Source organism: Anomaloglossus baeobatrachus, chromosome 7, assembly GCF_048569485.1.
Source record: "Anomaloglossus baeobatrachus isolate aAnoBae1 chromosome 7, aAnoBae1.hap1, whole genome shotgun sequence".
Lineage (NCBI taxonomy): Eukaryota > Metazoa > Chordata > Amphibia > Anura > Aromobatidae > Anomaloglossus > Anomaloglossus baeobatrachus.
The window spans coordinates 223,162,161-223,178,076 of record NC_134359.1 but is presented as its reverse complement, the minus strand read 5'-3'; the positions used below and the strand labels follow the sequence as shown (position 1 = coordinate 223,178,076).

At 51.7% G+C, this 15,916-nt stretch overlaps 1 protein-coding gene across 1 annotated transcript in view; it reads right to left on the bottom strand.

The window, feature by feature from the left end:
- The window catches only part of ATF7IP2 (activating transcription factor 7 interacting protein 2), a 92,045-nt gene that overhangs the window by 2,922 nt on the left and 73,207 nt on the right, over positions 1-15,916 (bottom strand). The window contains exon 10 of the mRNA XM_075317911.1: positions 14,570-14,781. Within this exon, the coding sequence (XP_075174026.1) occupies positions 14,570-14,781 (212 nt within the window). The remainder of the gene's footprint in view (positions 1-14,569; positions 14,782-15,916) is intronic.

Here is a 15,916-nt window from a genome sequence, read left to right as displayed (position 1 = left end):
GGGGGACACAGGACCATGGGTGTTATGCTGCCTATCCATAGGAGGACACTAAGTAGATGCAAAAGCATAGCTCCTTCTCTGCAGTATACACCCCCGGCCGGGCCACGCAACCTCAGTTTTAGTACACAAGCAGTAGGAGGAAAAAGCCAGTAAAAACGTACCTCAACAGAGGAACATGAGAAAAAAAAAGAGTCATAACCAAATAAGGTACTGAGAGAACCAAGGCCCAACAGGGCAACAGGGTGGGTGCTGTGTCCTCCAATGATGGCTAAGAGAAAACGATTTTACGGTGAGTGAGTACACAAAAATCCGTTTTTCTCTGACGCCTCATTGGGGGACACTGGACCATGGGACGTCCTAAAGCAGTCCATGGGTGGGAAAAATAAAAACAAGACAACGCAACCCAAGGACTAGGAACCAGTCCCAGACAGCCTGGAGCACCTACTGAGAGAAGGTGCTCTACTGCCGTTTGCAGAATTGTCCTACCCAGATTTGCCTCAGCTGAAACCTGGGTATGGACTCTGTAATGCTTTGAAAACGTATGTAGGCTAGACCAGGTCGCAGCCTTACACATCTGTTCCACTGAAGCCTGATGCCGAATGGCCCACGAAGAGCCAACTGCTCGCGTGGAATGAGCCCGCAGCCCACTAGGAAGGGACTTGAGTTGCAAGCGGTAGACTTCCTGGATCGCAGAGCGAATCCAGCGAGCCAGAGTCGCCTTTGAAACTGCCTGTCCCTTCTTAGGCCCCTCAGGAATGATGAACAAAGAGTCCATTTTCCTAAAGGGGGCTGTCCTGGATATGTAATATCTGAGAGCTCTGACGAGGTCTAACGAATGTAGAGACCTTTCCACCCTATGAACTGGGTGTGGACAAAAAGGAAGGCAGAACAATGTCCTCGTTCAAATGAAACGGGGTAGGAACCTTTGGAAGAAAATCCGGAAGGGGGCGCAGAACCACCTTGTCCTGGTGAAAAATCAGAAAAAAACTTGCAGCAAGAGAGTGCTGCTAGCTCCGAAACCTGTCTGATGGACGTAATTGCCACCAGGAACGTTACCTTCCAGGACAGAGGAGCAAGGGAGGATTCCTTGAGAGGTTCAAAGGGGGACCTCTGGAGACCGTCCAGAATGAGATTGAGGTCCCATGGGTCCAGCGGCCGTTTGTACGGGGGAACTAGATGGGAAAACGCCCTGGAGGAAGGTCTTGACCTGCGGTTTTTGAGCCAGGCGGCATTGGTAGAAGACTGAGAGCGCTGAGATCTGCACTTTAAGGGAACTGAGAGCCGACCTGTAGAAAAATTGAGAATTCTGGGGATGGCCAGAGGCAGAAACTGGACGTTAGTTTCCCTGCACCATGAAAGGAAGATTTTCCACGTACGGTGGTAAATGCGGGATGAAGCAGGTTTTCGGGCGCTGATCATGGTGGAGATAACCGCGGGGGAGAATCCTGCTCTTGTTAATACCCAGGTCTCCATGGCCATGCCGTCAGCTTCAGGGCTCTGGAGTTCTGATGGGAAATGGGCCCTTGGGTCAGCAAGTCTGGGATGTCTGGAAGGCTCCACGGTACGTCTACGAGCATTTGTACTAATTCGGCGTACCAGGCGCGCCTGGGCCAGTCCGGTGCTATCAGTATCAGAGGGACTCCCTCTGCCTTGATTTTCCTGATTACCCGCGGCAGCAGAGGTAGAGGTGGAAATATGTAAGGCAGGCGTAAGTGGTGCCAGGAGCAGACTAGAGCATCTGCGCCGATGGACTGCGGATTGCGTGACCTGGCTATGAACGCGGGTATCTTTGCGTTCAACCTTGAGGCCATTAGATCCACGTCTGGTGTACCCCAGCGAGTGCAGATGTGTAGGAACACTTCTGGGTGGAGAGACCACTCTCCGGCGGACAGGCCTTGGCGACTGAGAAGTCTGCTGCCCAGTTCTCTACTCCTGGTATGTGTACCGCTGATATCACTGACCCTGTCGATTCGGCCCAGCTGAGGATCCTGTGGGCCTCGAGATAAGCTGCCTTGCTGCAGGTGTCCCCCTGCCGATTGATGTAGGCTACAGCTGTCACATTGTCCGATTGGAATCGAATCTGATGACCCGCTAGCAGAGGGCAGAACGCCCTGAGCGCGAGGAAGATCGCGCAGATTTCCAGGATGTTTATGGGTAAGGAAGACTCCTGGGGCATCCAACGTTCTTGAGCAGTGTGGTGCCGGTACACTGCTCCCCAGCCTAGGAGGCTGGCGTCCGTGGTCAGGACCAGCCAGTTCACTGGGAGAAAAGATCTCCCCTTCGATAGGGATGAGGACCGAAGCCACCAGCGGAGTGCGTACCTGACTGAAGGCGTCAGGTGAAGATGTCTGTCCGGGGAGAAGGTGCTCTTGTCCCAGGCCGCTACAAGGGCTAGCTGCAGTGGGCGGAGGTGCAGTTGAGCAAAGGGTACTGCTTCCATAGCCGCCACCATCCTGCCGAGCACCTTCATGCTGAATCGAATGGAGCGAGACGGAGGACGTAGAAGGCAGCGTACCGCTCGTTGAAGAGTGATCGCCTTGTGCAGGGGGCGATAGATCAAGCCCCGACAAGTGTCCAGGGACATGCCCAGGAAGGTGATGGATCGTGATGGGATCGGGGATAATTTGTCTAGATTCACTAGCCACCCTAAGCGGGATAGGGTGTCCACAGTGATCTTCTGTACGCTGGTTGAGCAGTCGCGGAAGGAGGGGGCCTTGATGAGGAGGTCGTCCAAATAAGGGAGAACGACCTCAAGGGGAGTCCCTGGCGTGAAGGACGCTCATGGCGGCCGCCATGACTTTGGTGAAGACCCTTGGTGCGGTGGCAAGGCCGAAGGGTAGAGCTACGAATTGAAAGTGGGAGTCCTGAACTGCGAAGCGGAGGAACTTTTGGTGATCTGGGGCGATGGGTATGTGCAGGTACGCGTACTTGATGTCTAAGGCGAGGAATTCCCCTTCAACCATGGATGCAATAATGGACCTTAGGGACTCCATTCTGAATCTCCGTACGTGCACATGTTTGTTCAGGTGTTTGAGGTCCAGGATGGGTCGAACTGACCCATCCTTTTTGGGGGCCACAAAGAGGTTGGAATAAAAAGCCCTGATCTTTTCGTCGTCTGGGACAAGTATTATCCGTCGTTTGAGAGTCTTTGGGGGGTTTGAGAGAAAGAACCGACTCGGGGGTCGGGTCCTGGTAACCGGAAGACACAAGGTCTCGCACCCATTTGTCGTCTGAGGCAGCAGCCCAGATGTGTTGAAAGAGCCGCAGTCGACCTCCTACAATGAGTGTGTCTTCCGGGGCGCCGAAGGAGTCATGAGGGGGGGGGGGGGGGAACGTTGTGGACGAGTCTCCCTAGTCCTGGACTGTTTTGGTCTAGGCTGCCATGACGAAGTGGGTCTCGGGGAGAGCTGAGAAGGTCGGTCCCTGCGTAGTCCGCGGCTGGTGGCGGGGACAGCACGGGATGTCGACCAACCAATGAGTTCCGAAGGAGCGGAACGAGGACTGTGGACGTCTGGTGAAGGTCGTCCTGGACTTCAGCTGGGGGAGGGAGTTACTCTTTCCTCCCGTGGCGTCAGAAATGAGCTTGTCCAGACGTTCGCCAAACCATCGGTCTGGAAAAAAGGGAAGGCCCGTGAGAGACTTCTTGGAGGCAGAGACCGCTCGCCATTGTCTGAGCCAGAGAGCTCTGCGGATGGCTATGGTATTTGAGGCGGCAAACGCTGCACAGGTAGCAGCGTCCATGGAGGCCTGCATGAGGTACTCCGCCGCAGTGGCAATTTGAGCTGTTACCTCTGTGCAGGTATGAGTGAACTGGGATTCCTCAAGCGAAGTGTTAAGGGATTCTGCCCAGACCGAGATCGCCACACAGAGGCAAAGGAGGGCGAGAGGGAGGAACCCTCAAAAACAGAGCGGGTGAGGTGCTCCACCTGTCTGTCTGTCGGGTCCTTGTTGGAGGAACCATCGGGTAAAGACAGGAGCGTCTTTGTGGCAAGGCGGGAGACGGGGGTTGACCAAGGGCGGATCGGCCCAGCCCTTAGGGGCAGGTGAGGCAAAAGGGTACTGGGACTCCATGAGTTTTCGGTTACCGAAACGCCTGTCAGGCTTCTCCCTTTGCTTTGTGAGGATAACCTGAAACTCTGGGTTATCAGCGAAAACCTTTTTGGGTTTCCTTGCCCTCTTAAAGGAGACCACATGGTCAGTGGTAGTGGATGGGGGATCCTCCACATGCAGAGTTTGGTTGACTGCTGCTATAAGGGAGTCTATTGCAGTTTGATCATCTGGAGAGGATGAAACCAAGGAATTCTCCTGGTACAAACAGCATTCTCCCTCCTCCAGCTCTTCAGAAGCCGTGGAGCGTGTGGGAGAGCCTGCCCTGTGTGCTCCCGAGGGAGAGTCATGGGGGCCATGAGAGAGTGCTGGAGACACTTGGCCGTGTGCTCTTTTCCTGATCCCTGCAACCGGTGAAGCATGTGCCCGGATTACCTCAGAAGGATCCTCCATAGGGGTATCCTCAGGCTGCGTTACTTCCAGGGGCCCAGAAGGGTGTGGAGGACGACATTGTATAGCCAGAACCAGGTTCTGTGACAGTTTTTCCATGGATTGGGACAGAAACTGTGCCCATTCCGGTGGGCTGACGGTTGCGGCGGTGGTGGCGGGAGGGTCTTGGGGGGGGGGCTATAGGGCACAGGACTCACAGAGAGAAGAGGTGTGTTTATGTGGTAGCTCAGCGTGGCAGGCAGTTCAGGCTGAATAATCTCTTAGTACCCTTAGAATTCTGCATGTTCCTAATAGGAGTATGCCAGGAGGGGGAGCAATGCTCAGCAGAGCTACAAGTGAAGCAAGTACCTCACCAGAATCAGCCGATGGCCCTGCGTCCTCAGGAAGGAGTAAGCTCTGTAGAGAACTTCGCACGCTTTCCTGGGGGATGGGGGGGTAGGGCTTAGCGCTAAAAGAGCGCAAAGAAGAAGTCAGTGTGCCCCCCTGCTGTCGGTAGCAAAAAACGGCGGGAAGGGAGATTCTGTGACAGTTTTTCTCCCCCTCCCTCCAGTCAGCACACAGCTTGGTGGATTATCTCTGCCGGCTTTCCTGCAATCAGAGCACGCAGCTAGAGCAAATAAGCAGAGCAAATAAACAGTGTGAGTTCCTGAGCTCTGGGGCCTCCCCCCCCGCCACCGGAAAAATATCTGTGCAGAATTTTCTGCAAACAGCGAGGGACTTCCCCCCCCCCCCCCCTCCAGCCAGCACGCAGCTAGAGAAAAAATTAAACACTGTGTGTTCAGGATCCCTGGGGCCCTCCTCCTTGCAATCAGCAAGGGACTTTCTCATAATAAATACTGTAGATTCAGTGTCCTGGGAGCCTTCCCTGCACAGTCTTTTCTCCCTTTGTCTGGGAAACCAGTCAGGGGGGGGATCTCACCTTAACGCTGCCTCAGTCCAGGCAGTGGAAATAGCAGAGTCAGCTTGCTGTGTTCAGCCACACAGGTGCCATGTTCAACTCAGAGCCTGCAAAGAGGGGCTGAGGAATTGTGCCTCTGCCCTGAGCTCTGGAAAATCGGTGTCTGTGGGACCCGTCGTCCAGTAAAACGCAGCCCAGGATCCAGCGTCGCAGGAGGGGGTACGTGGAGACGACACTTCGCGTTCCCGCCCGTTGATGGTACTGGGAGATCGGTCCCAAAGGGAAACCGTCGCCCTCAAAAAATAACAAAACCTTGAAAGGATGTGCCTCCTACAGAAACTAAGCTAAAACTGAGGTTGCCTGGCCCGGCCATGGGGTGTATACTGCAGAGGAGGAGCTATGCTTTTGCATCTACTTAGCGTCCTCTTATGGATAGGCAGCATAACACCCATGGTCCTGTGTCCCCCAATGAGGCGTCAGAGAAAATTATATTATATATATTATATATATATATATATATATATATATATATATATATATATATATATATATATATATATATATATATATATATATATATATATATATATATATACACACACACATACACACACATACACACACACACAATGTATATCAATTAGTTACATAGTTACTTCGGTTGAAAAAAGACCTAGGTCCATCTAGTTCAACCTTCCTCCACCAGTTCTACATTTGGTTATTAAGTCATTTATAACCAACAATGTTGTGTGCACTGAGGAAATCATCCAAGCCTTTTTTAAAAGCTGTTATAGTATCTGCCATTGCTACCTCTTGTGGTAGGGCATTCCACAGTCTGCACAGTCTGACTGCTCTAACTGTAAAGAACCCTTTCCTATTTCGCTTTTCTTCCACTTGCAGTGAGTGCCCCCTGGTCCTTAGTATTATCTTTGGAAGGAATAAGTCATGTGCCAGTCCTTTATATTGACCACACATGTATTTATACATATAAATGAGATCTCCCCTGAGACGTCTTTTTTCTAAGCTAAACATATCTAACTTTTTCAACCTGTCATCATATAATGGTACAGGAGGGCAATAGTGGGTATGAGAAAAAAAAACAACACTCGGTTAACAGTATATTTTGGAAGTAGTAGTGTTGTATTGGCAGGAGGTTGAAAAAAATATTCACCACACTTATCAAATACTGCAAACTTAAAGGGAACCTGCCAGCTGACATTTGCTGCCCGATCCATGGCATGTATCAGACATTGGCTGCATGATTTCAGCCAAGTAGTCGCTGCAGCGTCAGACAAACATATATAAAGTCGCCAGAGACTGAATTGCGTGGGTGACTAGTCAGGCAGGTAGGTCCCCAGCAGATTCTCCACCACCTGCTGCCAATGACTGACAGGTCTCTCCCTATACATGCACACAGGGAGAGACTGGACACAGTGACCCCAGGGGAAGGTGCAGTAGGAGTTTGTGGGGTTGGTTTGAAGGCACTGGGAACCGCCTTTCTGACTAGTTTCCCGTGCAGCTTGGTCCCATGTAGCTATTAAACTATGTTTTTCTGATACATGCGCCCTGATCTATGGGCAGAATGTATCATCTTTCAGCTTCCCTTCACAGCCTGTTGCATATTAATCTGATGCCACCGCTCAAGTAAACATGGCAATGATAATAATAATGTTGTTTCTAGCCAAGCTGTAGGATTACATATTATGGCACAGCTATATGATAAAACTGTGCCTACTTGTGAGAAAAGAAGGGAATTTTGTTACTTACCGTAAATTCCTTTTCTTCTAGCTCTTATTGGGAGACCCAGACGATTGGGGTATAGCTACTGCCCTCTGGAGGCCACACAAAGCACTACATTAAAAGTGCAAGGCCCCTCCCCCTCTGGCTATACCCCCCCCGTGGTATCACGGGTTCTCCAGTTTTAGTGCCAAAGCAAGAAGGAGGAAGCCAATAACTGGTTTAAACAAATTAACTCCGAATAACATCGGAGAACTGAAAAACCGTTCAACATGAACAACATGTGTACCCGCAAACAACAAAAAAACATCCCGAAGGACAACAGGGCGGGTGCTGGGTCTCCCAATAAGAGCTAGAAGAAAAGGAATTTACGGTAAGTAACAAAATTCCCTTCTTCTTCAGCGCTCTATTGGGAGACCCAGACGATTGGGACGTCCAAAAGCTGTCCCTGGGTGGGTAAAGAAATACCTCATGTTAGAGCTGCAAAACAGCCCTCCCCTACGGGGGTGTCACTGCCGCCTGCAGGACTCTTCTACCTAAGCTGGCATCCGCCGAAGCATAGGTATGCACCTGATAATGCTTGGTGAAAGTGTGCAGACTGGACCAGGTAGCTGCCTGGCACACCTGTTGAGCCGAAGCCTGGTGACGTAATGCCCAGGACGCACCCACGGCTCTGGTTGAGTGGGCTTTTAGCCCTGAAGGAACCGGAAGCCCCGCAGAACGGTAGGCCTCTAGAATTGGTTCTTTGATCCATCGAGCCAGGGTGGCTTTAGAAGCCTGCAACCCCTTGCGCGGACCAGCGACAAGGACAAAAAGTGCATCGGCACGGCGCATGGGCGCCGTGCGGGAAATGTAGATTCTGAGTGCTCTCACCAGATCTAGCAAACGTAAGTCCTTTTCATACCGGTGAACCGGATGAGGACAAAAAGAAGGCAAGGATATATCCTGATTAAGATGAAAAGAGGATACGACCTTAGGGAGAAACTCCGGAATAGGGCGCAGCACTACCTTGTCCTGGTGGAACACCAGGAAGGGAGCCTTGGATGACAGAGCTGCCAGCTCAGACACTCGCCGAAGCGATGTGATCGCAACAAGAAACGCCACTTTCTGTGACAGCCGAGAAAAGGAAACTTCCTTCAGAGGCTCGAAGGGCGGCTTCTGGAGAGCAACCAGTACCCTGTTCAGATCCCATGGATCTAACGGCCGCTTGTACGGGGGCACAATATGACAGACCCCCTGCAGGAACGTGCGCACCTTAGAAAGACGTGCTAGACGCTTCTGAAAAAACACGGATAGTGCCGAAACTTGCCCTTTAAGGGAGCTGAGCGACAAGCCCTTTTCTAACCCCGATTGCAGGAAGGGAAGAAACTTGGGCAATGCAAATGGCCAGGGAGACACTCCCTGAGCAGAGCACCAGGATAAGAAAATCTTCCACGTTCTGTGGTAGATCTTAGCCGAATTCGACTTTCTAGCTTGTCTCATTGTGGCAACGACTCCTTGAGATAATCCTGCAGATGCTAGGATCCAGGACTCAATGGCCACACAGTCAGGTTCAGGGCCGCAGAATTCTGATGGAAAAACGGCCCTTGGGACAGTAAGTCTGGTCGGTCTGGCAGTGACCACGGTCGACCGATCGTGAGATGCCACAGATCCGGATACCACGACCTCCTCGGCCAGTCTGGAGCGACGAGTATGATGCGGCTGCACTCGGATCTGATCTTGCGTAGCACTCTGGGCAAGAGCGCCAGAGGCGGAAACACGTATGGGAGCTGAAACTGCGACCAATCTTGAACCAAGGCGTCTGCCGCCAGAGCTCTTTGATCGCGCGACCTCGCCATGAATGCCGGGACCTTGTTGTTGTGCCGGGATGCCATTAGGTCGACGTCCGGCACTCCCCAGCGGCGACAGATTTCCTGAAACACGTCCGGGTGAAGGGACCATTCCCCTGCGTCCATGCCCTGGCGACTGAGGAAGTCTGCTTCCCAGTTTTCTACGCCTGGGATGTGAACCGCGGATATGGTGGATGCTCTGTCCTCCACCCACATTAGAATGCGCCGGACTTCTTGGAAGGCTTGCCGACTGCGCGTCCCTCCTTGGTGGTTGATGTATGCCACCGCTGTGGAGTTGTCCGATTGGATTCGGATCTGCTTTCCTTCCAGCCACTGTTGGAAGGCCAGTAGAGCAAGATACACTGCTCTGATCTCCAGAACATTGATCTGAAGGGTGGACTCCTGCGGAGTCCACGTCCCCTGAGCCCTGTGGTGGAGAAATACTGCTCCCCACCCTGACAGACTCGCATCTGTCGTGACTACTGCCCAGGATGGGGGCAGGAAGGATCTTCCCTGAGACAATGAGGTGGGAAGGAGCCACCATTGTAGGGAGTCCTTGGCCGTCTGGGAAAGCGAGACTTTCCTGTCCAGGGACGTTGACTTCCCGTCCCATTGGCGGAGAATGTCCCATTGAAGTGGGCGCAGATGAAACTGCGCAAAGGGAACTGCTTCCATGGCTGCCACCATCTTCCCTAGGAAATGCATGAGGCGCCGCAAGGGATGCAACTGGCCCTGCAGAAGAGATTGCACCCCTGTCTGTAGTGACCGCTGCTTGTTCAGCGGAAGCTTCACTATCGCTGCTAGAGTATGAAACTCCATGCCAAGATACGTTAGTGATTGAGTCGGTGATAGGATCGACTTTGGAAAGTTGATGATCCATCCGAAAGACTGTAGGGTCTCCAGCGTAGCATTCAGGCTGCGCTGACATGCCTCTTGAGAGGGAGCTTTGACCAATAAATCGTCTAGGTAAGGGATCACCGAGTGTCCCTGAGAGTGCAAGACTGCTACCACCGCCGCCATGACCTTGGTGAAGACCCGTGGGGCTGTCGCCAGACCAAATGGCAGAGCTACGAACTGAAAATGGTCGTCTCCTATCACAAAACGTAGAAAACGTTGATGTTCTGTAGCAATTGGCACGTGGAGATAAGCATCTTTGATGTCTATTGAGGCAAGGAAGTCTCCTCTGGACATTGAGGCAATGACAGAACGCAGGGTTTCCATCCGGAACTTCCTGGCGTGCACATGTTTGTTGAGCCGTTTTAGGTCCAGAACAGGACGGAACGAGCCGTCCTTTTTTGGAACCACAAAGAGATTTGAGTAAAACCCTTGCCCTTGTTCCTGAGGAGGGACTGGGATCACCACTCCTTCCGCTCTTAGGGAGTCCACCGCCTGCAGCAGAGCATCTGCTCGGTCTGGATGTGGGGAGGTTCTGAAGAACCGAGCTGGAGGACGAGAATTGAACTCGATTCTGTACCCGCGAGACAAAATGTCCGTCACCCACCGGTCTTTGACCTGTGACATCCAAATGCCGGAAAAGCGGGAGAGCCTGCCCCCGACCGGCGATGCGGAGGGAGGGGGCTGGAAGTCATGAGGTAGCCGCTTTGGAAGTGGTACCTCCATTTGCTTTCTTGGGGCGCGTGTGAGCCCGCCACGAATCTGAGTTTCTTTGCGTCCTCTGAGTCCCTTTGGACGAGGTAAACGGTGTCTTGCCCGAACCTCGAAAGGACTGAAACCTCTGCTGCCACTTTTTCTGCTGAGGTTTGGTTGTTCTGGGTTGTGGTAAAGAGGAGTCTTTACCCTTGGACTGCTTAATGATATCAGCCAATGGCTCGCCAAACAGTCTATCTCTAGATAAAGGCAAACTGGTTAAACATTTTTTGGAACCAGCATCTGCTTTCCAGTCCTTTAACCACAAGGCTCTGCGCAAAACTACCGAATTGGCGGACGCCATTGAGGTGCGACTGGTAGATTCTAGGACCGCATTGATAGCGTAAGACGCAAACGCCGACATCTGCGTGGTAAGGTGCGCCACTTGCGGCACTGCTGGATGTATGATAGCATCCACTTTTGCTAAGCCAGCTGAAATAGCCTGGAGTGCCCATACGGCTGCGAATGCCGGAGCAAACGACGCGCCGATAGCTTCATAGACAGATTTTAACCAAAGGTCCATCTGTCTGTCATTGGCATCTTTAAGTGAAGCGCCATCCTCCACTGCAACTATGGACCTAGCTGCGAGTTTGGAAATCGGGGGGTCTACCTTTGGACACTGTGTCCAGCGCTTGACCACCTCAGGGGGGAAAGGGAAACGCGTATCTTTAGATCGTTTAGAGAAACGCCTTTCTGGGTGAGCGTCGTGCTTCTGGATTGATTCTCTGAAGTCAGCGTGATCCAACAAAGCACTCAATTTACGCTTGGGATAAAGGAAACGAAACTTCTCCTGCTCCGCAGCCGCCTCTTCTGCTGAAAGGGCTGGGGGAGAAATATCCAACAGCCTATTGATGGCTGAGATAAGGTCGTTTACCATGGCATCCCCATCAGGGGTATCCAGGTTGAGAGGGGTTCCAGGAATGGATTCCTGATCACTCTCATCAGACACATCACAGGGAGACTGATTGCGCTGAGACCCTGAGCAGTGTGATGACGTCGAGGGTCTTTCCCAGCGAGCTCGCTTAGGGTGGCTGGGGCTATCATCTGAGTCATAATCCTCGGCCTGTGAAGCCGGGGACCCCCCTGTGGGCTGGATTAATTCCAAGTGAGGGGGACCTGAGGACAGAGGCCTCGCCGTGCCCAAAGACTGAGCCCCATGCATAGATTGCAAGGTTTCAAGGATTTTTGCCATAGACACAGACATATTATCAGCAAAAACTGCAAAGTCTGTCCCTGTCACCGGGGCAGAACTTACAAGCGTCTCAGCCTGGGTCACTACCTCTCCTGACTCCGGCTGGCGAAGCAGCACCGGGTCGGAGCATTGCACACAATGGGGGTCATCGGAGCCTGCTGGTAGATTAGCCCCACATGCAGCACACGCAGTATACACAGCCCTAGCCTTGGCAGCCTTGCGTTTTGAGGATGGCATGTTGTTGCTTCCACAGAGGGATCTGGGAGATGCAGCCAGAAGCGACCTCACAGTGCAAGAAATACAATATCTCTATATCCTACACAGTACACCGATACACCGTGAGGCACTAGAGGGACCAGCACAGAAAAATCGCTTACCGCCCGCTTAAAAAGCGGGTGTGTGGTCGCCAGATAGCCCCTAGTCCAGGTCTCCCAGAGCCTTGCGTCCTTCCTCCAGCCAGACTGCATGTAATGGCTGCCGGCGTCCTGAGAGAGAAGGGGGGCGGGCCCTGGGCGTTCCTGGCTAAGAGCGGGAAGCCTGCTTCCCTCTGTGCCTAGTGTGAGGGCTGGAGCATGTAAATCAGGCTCCAGCCCTCGTCGCTGCTAGCGAACAGCGTCTCTCCCCTACCCTGAATGACAGGGTGGGGGCGGGAACGAATCGGAGCTGCCGGCGTCCTAGGCCCAAAAAGCCGGGGACTCAATTTATAACCGCCGCCGCCGTAAAAGCGCGGACGGCGGATCCCCGGCGCACCACAAGTCACAGCAGCGCCGCCCGGTCCAGAGGGGGTCGGCGCTGCGTTCCCATACACAAAAAATCCCCCAGTAATCTGTAGGGACACTAACTCCAACGTTGCGGTCCCCGGCGCACTACAACACCCAGCCAGCCCGGAGTGTGTCTGTGCCTGCCGGGGACACAGAGTACCTGTATGATGCAGGGCCTGTCCCTGATCGTACTCCTGCTCCGTCTCCATCAGGTTCTAATGGGTCTGTGGATGGAGCCCGGCGTCAGAGCTGAGAGGCCGGCAGGATCCCACTTCCACAGAGCCCTACCAGGGGATGTGGAAGGAAAACAGCATGTCAGGCTCCAGCCCTGTACCAGCAATAGGTACCTCAACCTTACAACACCATCCAGGGGTGAGAAGGGAGCATGCTGGGGACACTATACGTGTCCTCTTTTCTTCCATCCGAAATAGTCAGCAGCTACTGCTGACTAAAATCTGTGGAGCTATGCATGGAATGTCTGACCTCCTTCGCACACAAAGCTAAAACTGGAGAACCCGTGATACCACGGGGGGGGTATAGCCAGAGGGGGAGGGGCCTTGCACTTTTAATGTAGTGCTTTGTGTGGCCTCCAGAGGGCAGTAGCTATACCCCAATCGTCTGGGTCTCCCAATAGAGCGCTGAAGAAAACCCCGTTATTTGAGTCATCAGGGTATTTTATCCTTGTAAATACACCAAAATGTTTTTTTTTTATTGCTCCTCAGTATGGTGGTGTAAGAGTAGACATTTCTGAAGTCCCACACATGCTTTTTTGCGGTCCAGGCTTGTCATGTACAGTGCACAGGCATATACCGCTCAGCCCCACCAAGCTTACTGTGCATGATCAACCTTTTAGAGTGGCGCTCTCTAGACTGATGTGCGGGATAGATGATGATCATGAGCAGTAAGCTTGGTGAGGCAGAGGTGTTTACACCTCAGATCACTGTGCATGGCAAAAGCTTTATGAGCCTGAACCCTAAAAGAGCATGTGCTCATTCAGTTCCCTGATGGTGTATGGGGTCTGTTTAAAGGGATACTCCGGGGAGATGACAAATTCGCTGCCCTCAAACTATAAATGCACAGTGCTGTTCCTGTAATGATGCTGGAGCTGCTCCTTGCTGATCCCCCCCTCACCTCTGGGACATTACGTCACACATCAGCCCCCTGCAGTCAGAGAACAAGGGAATAGCCCCACCATGACTCCAGCTCTTTGACAGAACAGGGCAGCAGGGGGTGTAGCCACGCAAGGAAAAAGCTATCGGGGGCTGCCTGTTACCAACAGCATGGAGCAGGCCAGGCCCCCTGATGTGTGATACAACATCCCAGAAAGGAGGGGGAGCACCTCCAGCGTCCCACTGAATTACAGGTACAGTACTGTGCATCTTATCTTTATAGTTTTAAAGCAGAGGCAATAGATTTTTTAGGTTTTTGGAGTACAATGCAAATCTTGAAAAGGCTGCAGCGTTCACAGTTGCACTATGGCACCATAAACATCTCATTATCTGGAGTGTCAGGAGCCGGCCTCCCCACTAATTAAAAACTGATTGCCTATCCTACATTCACCTTAACCATTATTTTTACAGTTCCAATGCATCTAAAATGAAACTTTGTAAATAGACTCCATTAGAATACAGGTTACCTTTCTGCGTCTACAGCTCTTATGCAGATTGATGTCTACATGGAAACAAATTACAAAGAAATCCTTTGCAGTCTGAGCTGACAGTCACTGGCCATTTTTCTGCTACTTCTTGCTATCATACTGTGTATATAGTAGCTAATAAAGAATTGGAGAGCAGATGAAAAAAAAAAGTACGACTGCAGATTATATAAGGGGTATGATCAGATTATGTAAGGGGCATGCTTGCAACTCATTATTATAGAGAAGCATGACTCTGCCCATTTATAGCAGCAGTGACGTATCTAGCGGATTTATTGGTCACTTGTACACGTACTTGTATAAGCTGCTAGTCGTTAAGAAAAAGATAGTCCTGATAACCATCTGGTCTCTTACCTCTGCCGTAGAAGAGTTGGGTGGTATGGTGGCAGACGGTCTCTCTTCATTCACATCAGAACTTGAAGCTTCATTATGATCACTCGAAGGAGGGTTTTTCTTGGCGGAGTTTATATCAAGGACATTCTCTACGCTGCCACTCTTCCGAGACGATGTCACCGGTGCCGACAGATCGCCATTTGGGATACAAGGTTCGCTAACCATGTTTGAATCTGGAAAAAATATACATATATATTTCTACATATCTGTCACAAACCACCGGGGGGGTCACTCAGAAATCCCCCGCGCTGGCTACCAGTACGTCACAATCGGGGGGTAACAAGTGGGGGTCACCCCTCCTTTATACCTCCCGACCGACAGACAGAGCACGTGACGCGCTCTCTAGCGCCCCTCTTATAGTCAGGCCAATTATGGAATTGCCCGACAATAAGCAAGGAGGCCGCTATACTACTTATGCCGATTATTGAAGGGTCCCCGGTGAGAGTAAGGTATATATTCCCCCGACCTCCGCGGGCGGAATATATAAAATCTCCCCGAATCTCACTGGCCTCCCCACAATAATCCTTGGCACAATTCGCTGCCACCAACCGATTTACGGTAACTATTAGCCGAACACACAGACGTGGGATTCAAGATCGAGATAACAGAACAGCCCAAGATTAATTATATAATTTAATCAGCCTAAAGCACACTAGAACTACAATATATACAATAGGGAATCTACAGAATATACATATGTCAGAGTACAGTTACAGATAAAGCATGGTTTTCAAACATGTATGCAATTCAATCAGTTACCTTGTGCGTCTGGCCACAGGGGGGCGCTGTAGACCAGGTTTCCAGGAACTCCCACAGATGTTTCCTACACGTGACCCCCAGCGAAAGAACCCTGGAAAATGGCCGAAGTAGGGTTATCAACCTGGGCACATCCAGGTCCCCTCCTACCTTAGTGACCTCACAGGGAAGCACTGCCACTCCCCCTGCATGGATCAGAATTATCCAGCAAAGGGGATATTGGCCATAACTTTGCCTGGGAGCGTCGTAGGCGGACGCCAATGCTCTCATTGTGACAGTTATGAATTTAGCTAAAGAACGAGGGGACTCATGACCTGTCTGCCAGTTCCCCATTGGCTGATATCACGCCTGGGGCATTTCCCAATGTCCTGCTCCCATAAAAAGGGTGTGCCGGCATCGTCCGCATGCGGAGACACCATTTTTATGGTTGCCATATTTATCGGAAATATGGCTTGCGAGATATGAACCATTTTTTACTGGAGTCGTTCTGTCTAGCTAGTTCCATAGCCTTGCTAATGAGATACAACTCTTGTTACAGGGTGACGGCAGGGA